General features: G+C 44.6%; 1 protein-coding gene across 4 annotated transcripts in view; it reads left to right on the top strand.

Moving 5' to 3' along the window:
- Nucleotides 1–8,705, top strand: part of CAMK1D (calcium/calmodulin dependent protein kinase ID) — a 239,589-nt gene extending 230,884 nt beyond the window's left edge. For 2 of the 4 annotated variants that reach the window (XM_009568859.2, XM_054073252.1), the window contains exon 11: nt 936–8,705. In XM_009568859.2, the coding sequence (XP_009567154.1) occupies nt 936–1,057 (122 nt within the window). In that variant the 3' untranslated portion in view covers nt 1,058–8,705. The remainder of the gene's footprint in view (nt 1–935) is intronic. The other 2 variants (XM_054073244.1, XM_054073261.1) reach the window with 2 other exon arrangements.
- Nucleotides 8,706–15,021: the final 6,316 nt, after the last annotated feature.

The following is a 15,021-nucleotide window of genomic DNA, read 5'->3' as shown; positions in this document are numbered from 1 at the left end:
GATATATTTTATTTCTCTTCATTAATGTTTTCCATAGAAACTGACTGTCAGCTGTTCCAGCTGCCCTTGTGCTGGAATTTCAAAATCTTGAACCGATCATTCAAAACCCAGCCTACTATAGGTTTTCAGGGGTTATGCTTTGGAGGGGTTTGGTTTTTAAAGCTGTGGTAGAGGTTTTACTGGAAGCAGACGCATTCTATGAACATTTTAATTTAGCCAACCCCCTTTTCTTTCATTAAAAAAACATCCTCCAGAAGTCTTTGATTAGTTCAAAAGGAACTGGCTGGGTAAATTTTGGGTCCAGATACTCAACCTACTTCAACGTACGTCCCTTAGCTGAAAATTCTGGAGACATACCAGCAAAACCTGGAGCGGCATAAGCTATTGCTAGAATGATGTCCAAGTCACACAAATTTACTTTCCCTCTAGGTTTACTGGAACTCACCAACAAATTTGACCCACTTTACTTTTTTATCAGCAGCTTTGCAGGATGCCTGGGGAGATTGGTTTAGTCCAGGTGCATAGTTTGTTCGTTTAGCTAGATGGCCATGATGAGACGTTTAATCATATTTAACATGCCCACAAGGAAAAGTATTCTGAGCGAGTACAATGCTGGAGGGATTTTTGAATCCCAAAACTCTTTGTCTTCAGCCCCAGAAATGTGGAATCAGTCTGGCCAAACACATACCAAAGCCGGACATTTATTCATTGCGACATGCGTACACAACTGCTGCTGGTGGCACTAGGCGAATGGCCATGAGCCAGGAGAGCAGAAGATTCCCCGTGGAGGTACCCAACCAACCCACTGCTGCAGGAAGAGCAGGAGCGCCATGGTCCCCTCTGCTCTGTAGCGTGCTACGAAAGAAACGCAGCTTTTCCCACATTCCCGCCTCCAAAAATAACATTTCTAACTGTGTTTCTGGCTTTCCTTTTAGGTATGTCTCCATCCACTCTCTGTAGTTTTGTTTCATCTGCTTCTTCAGGCGTTTCTGCAGTAGGAGGGGACCGGAGACCCAGACCCACCACAGTGACCACAGTGCACACAGGGAGCAAGTGAGAGCCGGGGCAGCGAGGAGCAGGCAGGCGGCTGGGCTGGCAGGTTGCCTCTGCGCGATCCCACCCTGCATTGCACACTCAGCGAAGGACTAGAAGAAAGAAGATTTTTTATGGCCATATTTTATACTGCAATTCTGAAATGTTTCATTTATCACAAACTGCAATGACTCCAGGGGGAATGGATCTAACAGTCTCTGGTGCTGTACATATATATACATATATATAAATATATATATATGTGAGTCTAGCAATGTTCTAACTAATGAACACTCATTCTTTTCCCCAGTGATTTACTCTTTTCTCAGTGTAGGTTACAGTATATGTTGTATTTTTTTTCCATTAACTACAAACATCTCAACTGGATTATTTAAATAGAGATACTTTTCTGAGCATTATATTTTTTTCTTTTAAAAAGTACTTCCAGTAATGTCCCTCCTCCCAGTTTGCTGGGGAATAGGCTATTTCTGTAGGTAGGAATTGACGTTAACATTGTAACACGGGAGGATTTCAATGGCATGCCGTTTCTTGCTCCTCAAATTGGACTGCAAATCTGCCTGGCTTTAGCAGAGCTGTTACTGCTCAGATTAAGAAACTGCTTATTTCCTTCCCCTCCTCCTCCTCCTCCTTGAAAGCCATAAAAAAAGTAAAATTGCCAACAGCTGGGAATCAGCTCATCCTTGGCCTCATTCCTGTAGTGTTGGGGATCTGTAGCACCCTTGTTTCAGAGGAGAGGCAGGTACACGGTGACAGGATCTAGCCAGGTCTGAGCAAACAGGAGGACAGAGCACAGTCTTGTCCTGCAGCTCTTACCTTCTTCAAGTCTCTGTTATGGGCAGAGCGAAAGAAAAGGAAGATGAGGGGCTGGGACTCGCAGTTGTCCTCTGCCACTGGCTCACTGTGCTGCTCTTGAACAAGGCATTCGATTGACCAGCTTCGTCCCAGCCTGGGCTCTGCCATGGGCCCATCCAGCCGGAGGGCATTGTGTCTGAGGTGCTGAGCACCTGCAGTATGGGGACTTTGCCTGGCACTGCTGATGCTCAAACCCTCCCAGAGAGGCCAAAACCAAATATTGGAAACCAAATAGAAAAGTTTGGACCTTAAACTCTGCTTGCCCGGGTCTTGCACCCTGGGAGAGGGGTGATGCTTGCATCTTTCTGTGAAGCACTTGCAGGTTCTTAACTGCAAAGTGCAGGATCTGGTGTAGCGTCGCTCCATCATGCTTAGCTCCTGCCAAGGGCTGAGGAGAAGCACTGAGCTGGGAAACCAGAGCCTTGCTGAAAGGCGTGGACACATGCAGGGGAGTGGTGTCACTGCCACCTTTCCTCTCCTCCCCAGAAGCTCATATACAAAAGCAAACTCAATTTCCCCATGGTTTAATTGCTAAATACGCGCATTTTCCAGGCTCTTGGTGCTGGTTCAATGTTTAGGAACAATCACTGTGGCTGTTATGCAGCCATGCGTTAAAGCAGCTTGAAATAGAGAGGAGAGCAAATCTGCCCAGATTTGCCAAAGGGCTCTATGTTACTTCCACGCCATTCCCAGTTGTGATTTTCTTCTAGAAGAGAAGTGAGACAGGCAGCAGAGCCAGGCACCTTTCCCCCGGCACTGTTAGCCTCTTGCACACCAGACGTGTCCATCCCCAGCCAGAAGCACAAGTCATTCCCTGCAGTGTGCTCTATTGCCACCCTTGCCTCATTTATCCTGCACAAGAAATTATGAAAGCCAGTCACAGACACAGCTGAATGTATCAGGCAATAGTGACCGTGCTGGGAAAAGCCATGAGATAAGTATTTTTCATTGAGACTTCAAAATTCTACTTCAGCTTCAATGGGCTGAGCTGGGATTTCATCCATCGTATTTTGAATAGGTGGCAGTGAGTGCTGATTGTATTTGAAGAGGCTACTCCTTTAGTGGCACTTAAAGCTGTTTCTCCTGATAGATATCCATTTTCCTCAATATTAGGCTGCTCCCCATTTTTTGGAGGGCTGTGGCACATCTGAGTGAGGCTGTGGGAGCTGCTGTTTGCCCTGATAGTGTTGTAACCAGCATGGATGCTCATGCAGAAAGGTGTCAACTTCACATTTTAGGAAAGGTGCCAGGTACAGTGTCCTGGGGGTTGGTAGCAAAACTCCTTAGAACTTCCCCGGTGAGAACTTCTGACCAAGATTTGGGAAGACTGACGGGCAGGGAATCTCCTCACTGCAAGTCACACTCCTGTCCCCAACCCCAGGCTGCTGCCACAGTGTGCTCCCACCCCATTGACAAAGAGTAGGAAGAGCTTTACTGACATTTACCCTCAGAGCTGTTTATGCCTTGCTGCAAAGATATAAACCAAAAAATTAGCGTAATACAATTTAAACTTATTCTGAGGTTGCTTTATTTTTCCAGCCTGAATAAGGAAACTTTAGTTTAGGAAAGACTCCTATCCCAAGAAATTCAAATTATTTTGGATCCACACAAGGCCAGCTGCCCCTGTTTTGCTCTGGTTGCAGGAATGTAAATAGACAGTCCCCTAGTCCGGAGTCAGTGGAGTTGCCCATGTCTACACGCATAAAACTAAAAGCAGGATTTGGTTAGGGAATATTTTTGTCTTTGTTCAGTTTTTTTCAAAGATCAGGGCTCGAGTGTTCTCTCTTTGCTTTCTCTTCTGAGAGCTAAGGTCTAATTTGAACTTCATGCAGTTACAGAGGCCACTAATCAAAATAGAGCATTCAAACGTATCTCACAAAGAAAAATAAAAGCAAACAGATTTCCATCTGCCAGACAAAGAGCAGAGACAGGAGCAGAGGGAGACATGCTGTCCTGCAGCTGGTGGGGTTCCCGTATGCTGGCTGCCCCTCCTTGCTGGGTGCTTTCTGTGGTTTTTGTTGGGAGGGGTATTCTTTCCTTCCACGCTTGGAATTAGGGTGATGAGTTTTCCTTCCTGCAAGTAATATTCTGCCTGAGTTGTATAATTTATCGTCATTCTCTTTGGCTTGCTATCAGCTGCTGGGATCTTAAGACAAGAAACAGAAGCACTTAAAAGCAAAATTGTTTCTTTCTGCTACAATTTCGGGTGGTGGGAAGCTCTTCTTTTGTATCAGGGAGACACAGCTGGAGACCTGACCGGAGTTCATAAGATGTTTAGAGATCTCGCCTGTCATTGAGTCTTCAAGTATCCCTTGGTTAAAACTCAGTTTAAATATGAGCAATATCTTAACTGGGATGACTTGGCAGCCCCCAGTCCAGATTTACAGAGGGATCTGGAGCTGTTGGCCCCTTGGCAGCACGACCTGGTACAGCGAACGCTCCAGCATCGCTTGCCAAGGATGCTCCAGTGCTGTTGCATGTCTTTCCCCTGCCCCAATCCACCCCTGCTCAGCCACTCTCACCTGGGAATGCAAAGCCAGGAGTAAATAATGTGTATATGTGGGTAAAGGGCTACTGACCCCAAAACAGAAGATTCAAAATAAATTCCCAACTGGCCTTGCCATGAAGGAGAAGATAGAAAAATCCCTCTGGGATCTTTCCCAATGGACTGTCCTACTAAACAATGTGTGATTTTCTCCTCACATGAGGACTTCAGCCTGGACTCACCTGTCTGTTACCCTTTTCGGCTTTACTTTACTCACACCGATGTGGTTTTCCTTTGTAACTTGTTTTCCTCAGCTCCTTCCCCTTCTTTTTCTTTGCTTGCAGCTTTGATTGTTGATTTTTACCTCCAGAGTCACAGAGGCCATCTTTGATGCCATCAGCAGTACTTTTGCTGGGAACGCAAAAATAAAAATCCAGAACACCTCCAGCTGGTCCCTTAGCCTGCAGAAGAAGTTGTGAGGACAGGCTGCCTGTGAACTCTGCGAGCTGAAAGTCAGTATTGCAGTGGAAGGGGCTTCTGCTGCTGATTTTGCATGTGACTTCATTCCCAGTACATCCTAACTTTCTGCTGGATCACCCCTTCTGCAGCATGAAATGGATATTGGCCCCATGGCACAGCTAGCGGGAAAGTAGGAGTGTGGGAAAAACTTGGCAGTGATGTTTTCCTGAGATTGTGTTACATTGCTGGTGATGTCTCTTCTGTCCTGGTTGCTGTTGTACAGGTGCCATTAGAGTAGTGGATGCAGAAAAAAAAAGTAGGATTTTACCTATGCCTTGTGTGTCTGTTATGGTTGTGGTGCTGAAATAAAACCAAGCAATGGTAGAGATCCGTTCCTGATATGAATCAAACCACAAAAAGAGGTGTGAGCCCACTGGTAGACATCTCTATGTAGTTCTGCAGTGAGCATTAGATGGGGATTTCCACTGTGCGTGTGTCCTGCATACCTCCGTGGCTACTGACAAGTAGTTTTTCTATAACCAGTTCTCCTTCTTCTGCCCAGTCCTGAAGGACTTCAGGGCTTGTCCAGAGGTTTTCCCAGCCGCAGGAGTCAACACAGCCACTGACCTCTGTTTTTTCTCCCCTAACCCTCTGCAAACAAGAGTATGGACCGCAAAGGCACCGAAGAAATGCAATGGCAGCTGCCCCTGAGGCTTCCCCTTCCTGAAGTGGAAGAAGCCCCCAGGGAAAGCCAGATAGCTTTTAGCCATTGATGAGCAGGGAGAATATTATCCTTTGATGTGAACCTGGTGTTAACTAAATTGGATATAGGGAAGCCTGTGTTATTATTTCTCCCTTTGATAACAACCCCAGAGCAGAGCACCACTAGGTGAGCATTGCATAAAAACACCAGACTGATTTTGCCAACAAGTTCATGCAGACTGTTGCCTGTTGCTTTTACTCTTCCCAAAGAGTCAGAGGATTCCTCTGCTGGCAAAATAAGCTTTGAGACTGAGCCGCAAGGTAAAGAGTTATCATCCTTTCAGTGTATGGAAATTCGCATTTAATGGGATTACTTGCGTTCTTGCTCCCATGTGTACTTACTCATCTGATTTGAGGATAGAAGTCATTCATGGAAAGGGAATTTTGCCTTTGTTATCATGCTTACTTACACCAAATACTTGGTGCTAAGAATTACACTTATTCAAGCAAAAAGCAGAAACACACCTGGAGACTGCACTATCCTGGGAAAACAGCATCAAAACCAAATGTGGAGGATTGATCACAGGGAGCAGTGACTGAGTGACGAAATGGCAACCTGCTCACTAATGTTGCACAGACAGGGTTCCCCCTGGTAAATTCCAGATTTCTTGCCCAGCAGCAAGTTCCGCACAACCCCTTTTGTTTTAACTCACATCCCTCCAGCCGGGTCCTACCTTCTTATCCTATCTCCTGGGGTGGTCTGGTCTCCATGACACGTGTGTGTATGCATGTGTGTGCGTGTGTTTGTGTGTGTTGTGGCCCCAGGGATCACAGATCCCACCTGGGAGACCAGGAGTTGGTTCAGGTTTTTTGGTCCAATTTCAAATGGTTGGGTCAAAGCTGTGTAAATAGTGTTTATATCGGAGGATAAAGGCTCTTTATCCCAGACTCTGGTTTTCAAAACCCCTTTCCCACCATGAACCATTCCACTGATCTGTCCAGGTAGTTATTTTTTTCCTCCTCTTCATAAATGATAAGATCAGAAGAGCGGCTCTTATGTTTTTTCCATACTCCAGAGTGAAATCAGGGCATGTATGCTCTCAAGCGTTGTGTAAAAACACCGCTTAACTAATGGTGACATCAAATGTCCAATAAATGCATGATACTGCACTGCATGTATTAAACTGCTGTTCACTATTTCTGTATTTCCCAAGGCTTTTCTTTATGCACATTCAACCTAACCTTTTCTTCAGGGGGTTTACTTCTATGTTTTGCTTTTAAATGACTCAATGTATCTGTAACTCAAAATCCATTGTTTGAGTAAATGCAAAGCTGATATTTTGTAAACAAGATACTGCAAAGCCTAGTAATGTATTCTGTCTTTCTGTTGAATGCTCTGCAGCATGTAGAGGAAGAGTCACCATCCAGAGCAGCTTACAACTCTGCAGCCGTCACTAACACACATCTAGAAACAGGGAGTCGGGGAGGGGAGGGTCCCTTTTCAGTACACGACTTAAAAATTTGATCCCCATCAAAAATTCCTTTCCTGAGCTGCTAACGCTCAAGACTACCAAGAAGCATGTTGGTGTCTCTTTTTTCTTTTTTTTTTTCAGATGTTATGTTTTTCTTTGTCAAAACTTAGACTGATTCACTAAAATCACTGTAATATTTAGTATTTTTCTCTTTCTGCAAGATATTTCTTTCTCTCCCACTGCAGAATGAACTGCATTTTGAGGACCAAGATGCTGTGATTATTTGCCTGCACAAACCAGGGCAGAAAGCTGAGCTAATTACCCCAATCTTTCCAAAGCATCACCACCTAAATTTAGTGCTTGAATTTCCATGGCTTAACACCATTTATCTGTGGAAGAGTTTGGTGTGGTACTTTTCTTTCTTCCACATGGAAATCGTGGCCTTGCCTTCTCTTCCCCACTGACCCATTTTCATCTGTGCTGGTCTTTCTAAGGCAGGGTACAGGATGGACACATGGTACTCGTAATACCTCCGGCCCAATCCTCTTGTGGGCATCAGCAGGGCACTGGTCCCAGCTCCTGAGTGGTTGCTGTGTTAGCAATGGAAGATTCTGAGATTCCCAATACTCAAAGCAGAGCCCTCTGAATGGGCTGGGACATTGCTTTCGGTTCCTGGCAAGGGCGTGCCAAGTAGCGGGGCTGGAGAAGAAGCACCATGCCGGTGATGTAGGAAGCAAGTATCAGTCCTTGGAAATTATACTAGGGACTGTTCCGTGGTGGCAGAAGGCATTGAGAATTCTTAAGCCCACCTTCAAATCTGGTGCTCAGACAGGAGGTTGTGCCGTTGCTGAAGCACTACATGCCAGCATAAAAAATGATCATTAATAATGGTTGTAGGCCAGATTGAGTTCAGATTGCTGAGGCAGCACATGATGCAAGGCTCCATCATGAGGAGCGCATGCACTGCGATTCCTGTTGGGTGGGAGCTCCTCGGGGAGTGCTCAGGGTAGCTCTGAGCTTTTCCATCTCTCATCTGCATCCGCTGAGCCACCATAGCATTGCATACGCTATGTCTTACTAAGTCAAGCTGTAGCATGACCCCCAAAATGGAGCGTGTGGAAGGTTGTAGCTCAGTGGGAGATATGGTGTGACTCATGTTTCTGGTCAACAAAATGTCAGCATCCTGTTCTTCATTGGCCTCTAGTTTGAGAAACAGCATTTTGGACAGTTTGGGCCTTTTTTCAGATAGGTATTTGATTTGGGTCAGCAAACAATGAAAAAAAGCCCAGTCTGCCCAGACTAGGGACTCCCCAAATATCCCCAACTGCAAAACATCTCTTAGTTGACTTTTAATGAAAATACGAGCATGTTTTCTACAAAGGCTTAAATCTTAACCAAGGAATGTCAGTGTGCCTAATATTGCAGGTCTTGTGATTGATACAAGTTCATAACAGCATCTGTGTCCAAACAGAAGGAAGAATGTGTATTTACTCCATGCATGTATTAAGGCATTGCAAAAGTTTTATCTGCATAATGAGTTTGCATTATTGCGAATTGTTAATGGGGCTACGTCGCAAGCGGTTCTCTGCCTTGACAATCATGTATACATATCGAGATTTCTATCATAATGACAATTTAAAGGGATGACTAATTGTTTTCCTCCAATAAATCAAATTAAATCACCCTGATGTAAAGTCTGATGGTTTTGAGTCCATGAGTCTCCACCCATGTGCAAGAAAGGGAGTGAATAATTTCTATGGCTGCTCCATTGTTTTTTATGCTATGATGTCCCCTTATATCACAAAGGACAGTGTGATTTTTTTTTTCCTATCCAATTTACTCCATAAGGAAATAGTTAAAAAGTCTGTTTTGTCCTTCAGGTGTTTCCTAAAGCCATAGTTGGATGTGATGCTGAGTGTCAACATACAGAGACATGGCTGTCTCCTGGGGTTGAGAATATCTGTGGGGCTGAGTAAAGGAGATGCAGCTGTTGGAGACTGCTGCACCTTTGAGCTGGTCCTGGTGGCTTACACAGCCTGTGGTGATAATCATGAGAGGAGATGGGATTTTTTCTAGTGTTTCCAAGTCCCCTTGCAGTTGGCAGTGAGCTCCAAAGGCTGTTGTATGTAATCTCTCATTGGCTTCCTCCAGATGGTGTTTCCAGTGTGTATTATTATTTGCTTTTTTCCTCTGTTATTCTTAATTTTCCCTACTTTTATTTCTGCTTTTTTGTGGCTTTCACTCACTGGCAATTCCTTCTCCTTTAAAAATATCTGGCAAAATTACTAATCAAGTGTCGTTAGGCGCCCAAGAGGGAGGTGGTCCCATGCCTGAGGTCAGAACCTGGTGGTTTTAGACATCTCGTTCAGGAGTAGAGCTGAAATGAACAGCTGTAGTAATGGCCAGCTTAGAGCAATATAAAGAGAAAGGCAAATTACTTAAATAGCTTTTATATTGTGAATGAAGAAACAACCACCGGAACCAATGTGGTTACTATTCCAAAGAAACTGTGGCCACAGAGCTAGGATTAGATGCTGGACTGTACCGGGATAGGTGAGATGGTCTCCCCTTTGTGTTCTGGAAACACCTGTCTGTGGGAAGATATGTCTTTGGTGAAGTACATCCAAGTACTAAAACGCTGGGAGGGAGTGGGATGGAGGCAGAGTGTTAGGCTGAAGCATGAACATATGATTTGCAATGTCAGGAGGAGCAGTAGATCCTGTAGAAGGAACCCAGAGTTTTCCCATAAGACACGTGCCTTAACACTGACCACTGTTCATATTCAGCACCGTCCCTCAGCAGAACCAGAGTTCCAGTGGGCACCACTATGCTATGGGCAGCTCTTTTACAGTCAAGAGGAGTTTTGCATGAATGACGCCTATTGAAGCAGAGCATGTGTGTATGCACGTGTCCAGCTTCGAAGATCAGCCTGAGCACAGACAGAGTCCCTGTGATTCAAGGCCTCCAGAGCCCGGTGATGCTGAGAAGGAAACATTCCATACAGGGCTTTTAACCACAGCACTTGCTTTCTTGCAGCGTAGGCAGTCCTGCCCTTTCTCTGGTTATGCCTACACTGAATTTCATCCTTAATGCCACAGCTAACTCAGTTTGTCTGTGCATTCACAAAACCGTATTTTCAGATATGGACTTGTGAGGATCCCTTTGGGGACTCCACGAGGAGAGACCATGGGACTGTGCTGCCCCAGAGCAATCCCAGGGTGCCATGAGCTGCTGTAGGAACAAAGGGACATGCTGTTCCCATCATGTAATGCTTTCTCTCAGCTCTGGACATCCCCCAGGGAGAAGGTCCACCTTCCTCACTGTGGGTATGTGCCCTGCGCAGCACATCGGAATCCCTGTTTTGGTGGGGCTTCTCAACAATGCTGAATTACTGTGATGATAACCATTTTTTAATAACTGGGGGGGTGGGGAAGAAGGGCCATCTGGATCAGCACTGCAAGTATTCAACTGAGTATTTCCAGATTGCTTGGTGTTTGGACTTTCTGGATTACATCAGGGTAAATTCCTGACATACAAACTCTGTTTACTTATCCTGAATTCAAAAGTTTTTCCTTTTTTTCATCTCTAGGTTTCTTCTTTTTTTAATTGCAATATTCTGATAAACTTATGGTCAATTAATGGTTCATTTATCTTCTTCATAGAAGTGTTTTGTTTAGGAAAAATAATAATAATAACAATAATAATAATAACAATAATAATAGAACTGACAGGCAATTTGTTTTTCCCATCGAACTCAGGAGCTTTGTGCTTTCTTTGGCGCCATGTAGACTCTTGTATGTTTTTCATTTTCTTTCTTTCCGGCAGAAGAGCTGTGTTCACATCCGTGCCTCATCTTGCAGTCTAGCAGTGATCAGAAATGCCTCATAAATCTCAGTCAAATACTTCTATTTGTTTGAGGCCAGCTGGGCAGGTACCATTTGTACCGAAGAGTCACATACCACATTTATAGCAGACCTATTTCAAGTCTGCATTTGCTCAAATAGCATTTGAAATGTAACTTTTCCCCCCAGTTTCTGAACCACCACAGCTCAGTAAAGCACCTAAGTAGATCAAATATAATCATGGTGAATCTATACTGACTTTCAATGTGAGTTGATGGATAAAGTCTTGTTCTCCACAGACAGAACACAAGTACATGATGGACACGCGCTAGAGTTGTAATTTATGCAATGCAATGCAATGCAATGCAATACAAATGTTACGTTACATTACGTTACGTTATGTTACGTTGCGTGATGTTATTACTGGTGTAGTGATAGGACTAGGGGGAATGGCTATAAATTGGCGAGGGGCAGATTTAAACTAGACATAAGGATGGAATTCTTCACGATGAGAGTGGTGAGACGCTGGCAAAGGTTGCCCAGGGAGGTTGTGGCTGCCCCATCCCTGGAAGTGTTCAAGGCCAGGTGGGACGGGGCCCTGGGCAGCCTGGTCTGGTGGGAGGTGGGGGTGTGTGGAATTAGACGATCTTTAAGGTCCCTTCCAACTCAAACTATTCTGTGATTCTATGATTCTAAGATTATAATGTCTCTGCCAGACCGGAGCAGAAGGACAACGTGGCTTAAACTGAAGGTTTGGGACTAGTCTACTATGCCTTTTCTGTACTCAATGATAGAAAGGAGAAAGCAGACCAGCTTTCAGGTACTTTTTTAGTCATAACATCAAGAGAGGGAATTCAGCTATGACCAAGCTAGGGGTGAATTCTTGACGAAAATGTTTAATTTCACTGTCACCAAACACATCAGCATCAGAGTCCACTGTTGAGTCACCTGATGATCACCTTGAGGCTCATGTTGAGGGGCTTCCAACTCCTCTTCCTTCCTTCAGTGCTTGTAGCACTTATATGTTTATTTCTGATCCACTTTGCAGCTGACTCAAGACAGAACCACAGAATGGACAGGGTTGATAGGGACCTCTTGGAGGTTATCTAGTCCAACTCCCCTGCTCAACAAGCAAGGTTTCCCAGGACCACATCCAGAGACCTTTTTAATATCCCCAAGGATAGAGATGTGCAACCTCTCTGGTCACAGACTGCAGCATTGACTGTGCGTTTGCTAGCAAGTCCAGATTAACGTACAAGTTAGATAAAGAACCCAAGGAACAAAAGAGGAATTAAAATTTTGCTTTCAACCTTCACCCTCTGTTTTTCTTCTTTTTTCCCATGGAGAAGATCAGCATCTGTGCAAATATGTGTAAGGTCAATAGTCTAAATGCTTTCATGAAGGAAAACTTGCCATGATGCTGTTGAGAGGATCATTCGGGGCAGAAAACTCACATTATGCAGCAGGTGCTTGAGTTTATCAGTGGCTCACATTAAATCTATGGACAGAATCAACTGTTCAGCAATTCCACTGGAAGAAAAGTGAAGACCTTCAAGAAAAAGCCAACAGCTGTGATGAAGAAGGATTTGTTTGCAGGACACCCACGTGCTTTTCTTAGTTGTGCAAAGGAGGTGGTGACAGATCCATGCGAGGATTTAGCTCCAAAATGCAGCTGAAGAGATGGGCAAGGTTCTGACACCTGAGCCTGGAAGGATCCATGCCCAGGACCACATATATCTACTGCATAGCAGGGAAGGCTGTTTTGCTGTGCACCCGGGCAATGCTCCCCAGCAGGCTGACAGACCTGTACCAGGCTGTGCCCATCACTACTAAGTTGTAATAAGATGAGATGAGGACCACAACTAGAAAGTATTTTCTTCTTTAAATTCTCTTGTGGCAATGTTAATACAGTGATTCTGTTTGCCTTCAGCCTTATAGCTTGTTTTGATTATCTATGGCCTTACAGTGGTGATTTAAACCTACTGATTTATTGATTCAGTCTTAATTGGGTCCTGAACTGGGTCATTGCATCATTCTATCTTTAATTGCTCTAATGAAAGTCTAGCAAATTAGGCTGGTAATATGATTGCTTAGAGGGATATTTGCCTGTTCATGCTTCTTAATGAAATCCATGAAAAGTGAAAAAGAGAATGAGCTTATCCTACTGAATTGCCATTTCTATCATGGAGTCTGAGTGAAACTCAGAAAATCAATCTGCATTGCCTTTCGCTCTTCCTCCAAGTACGTGTCCTCAGAAGGAGGAAAAATAGCACATCTGCAAACAGCCCCACAGAAGAGGAATGCCTGGAAGAAAGTAGTAAAATACAAAGCTAAAACCTGAGTTGCGGTTCACACTTCTCAGTCTTCTTTTGACTTTGCATGCAAGTCATTTAGGAGAAGACCTAAAAATCTACTTAGAACCTAAAAGTGGACTTCATCCCAGTGACTAGAGCGCACCCTGAGCATCCCTGCTATTCTGGGAGACCAGATTGCTGTGGTTTTTAGTGTCTTTCATTATGTCCAAAAAAAATTTGTCTTGTCTCCTTTCCTCTTCCTGGCAGCTTGGTGTGCAAACAAACATTTTAGGCAGAGGACTTGCAGGTACCAGTGAGAATCATTTTCTCGCTGTGGTCTGTTGTGACATCCATGAGAAGCAGCCTCGGCCATCGTGGCTGCCATCCGTAGAATCATAGAATCCTAGAATAGTTTGATTTGGAAGAGGCCTTAAAGATCATTCAGTTCCAACCCCCCTGCCATGGGCAGGGACATCCCACTAGATCAGGCTGTCCAAGGCCCCATCCAACCTGGCCTTGAACACCTCCAGGGATGGGGTACCCGCAGCTTCCCTGGGCAACCTGTGCCAGTGCCTCACCACCCTCATGGTGAAGAAATTCTTGCTTATGTCTATCCTAAATCTGCCCCTTTCCAGTTTATAGCCATCCCCCCTCATCCTATCACTACAAGCCTTTGTGAAAAGTCCCTCCACAGCTTTCTTGTAGGCCTCTTTCAGGTACTGGAAGGTTGCTATAAGGTCTCCTTGGAGCGGTCTCTTCTCCAAGCTGAACAAGCCCAACTCTCTCAGCCTGTCTTCATATGGGAGATGCTCCATCACCACTGGGTACTGCCTGTTGCCTGCACAAGTCCTTACCTTACAAGTTACCTTACAAGTCCCCTACTGGATTTCCAGCAAGGCTGCTGCATCTGCAAGGCATTTTTTACCCACTGGGCTAATAAACTCTGTGTTGCCAAAGTTGCCTGTAATTTCTGAATGCCCCTCTGTTTCATGGCTGGAAATACTGTACTTCCTCCCACTCCTTGTTCGCCAGTGAAGACTGTACATCACGTCTCATTTGACCCTGGCTCCTGCTGCAGAGAAACTATCATTACTTGTCAGCAGTGCACTGTGAAGCTTAGTTCTGTAAAGAATACAAAGACTCTGCTTAGAAGATAAAGTTGTGAAACCAAAGAAAATCTGCAGACAATTAAAAAATTATGAGAGTTAAGCACAGAGCAGATGGGGAACACAAAGTTCAGATCAACTTGATCCCCAGCGTGACAATGCATTTTAGTTTATCCCTTTAGCAGAATAGGGATTTTTGTTTCCACGTGGGCTATAATGATATGGCTGGAAAGCTTCCATTGGCTTTAATTAAAACAAGGTGATTACATTTTCCTTTCTTCAGTCTGTTTAGCCCCTAAATCAGTGCACAGAACTAGGTACCCATCAAGGGTGCTCTGAGTGCAAGACTAACCTCACTGCATTGCCTGGGACTGAGTCTGTGCCACGATGGCCCGTCTCTGGGCTGCCCACAGCTCTAAGTGCAGTGCCGATAGCCTTAGATGCCACAGTAGAAGTCAATAATTCTAAGCTGGCTGCGTCTGAATTCACAATATCCATTTTTGGACTGTTGCAGCTGATATAAAAAAGCCTCCTACGAGGTCAGACCCATCAGATCAGAAGGAGGCATGTTATATTTACAAAGCCAACACGACATGTGGTGTTTTAGTTTTGCCTGGAAGATGAAATGGGCTAAGTTTGTGTCCACTGCATGATGGCCTCATATTTGCTGCCTTTGTCTGATGGATTTTGTGCCTTACTGAATGTGTTTTGAGAGCTCTATAAACAAATGAGGAGAGGATGGACTTGCTTTTGTTT

Source organism: Cuculus canorus, chromosome 1, assembly GCF_017976375.1.
Source record: "Cuculus canorus isolate bCucCan1 chromosome 1, bCucCan1.pri, whole genome shotgun sequence".
Lineage (NCBI taxonomy): Eukaryota > Metazoa > Chordata > Aves > Cuculiformes > Cuculidae > Cuculus > Cuculus canorus.
Note: the sequence above shows the minus strand (reverse complement) of the source record. Positions and strands in the feature narration are given on the sequence as shown.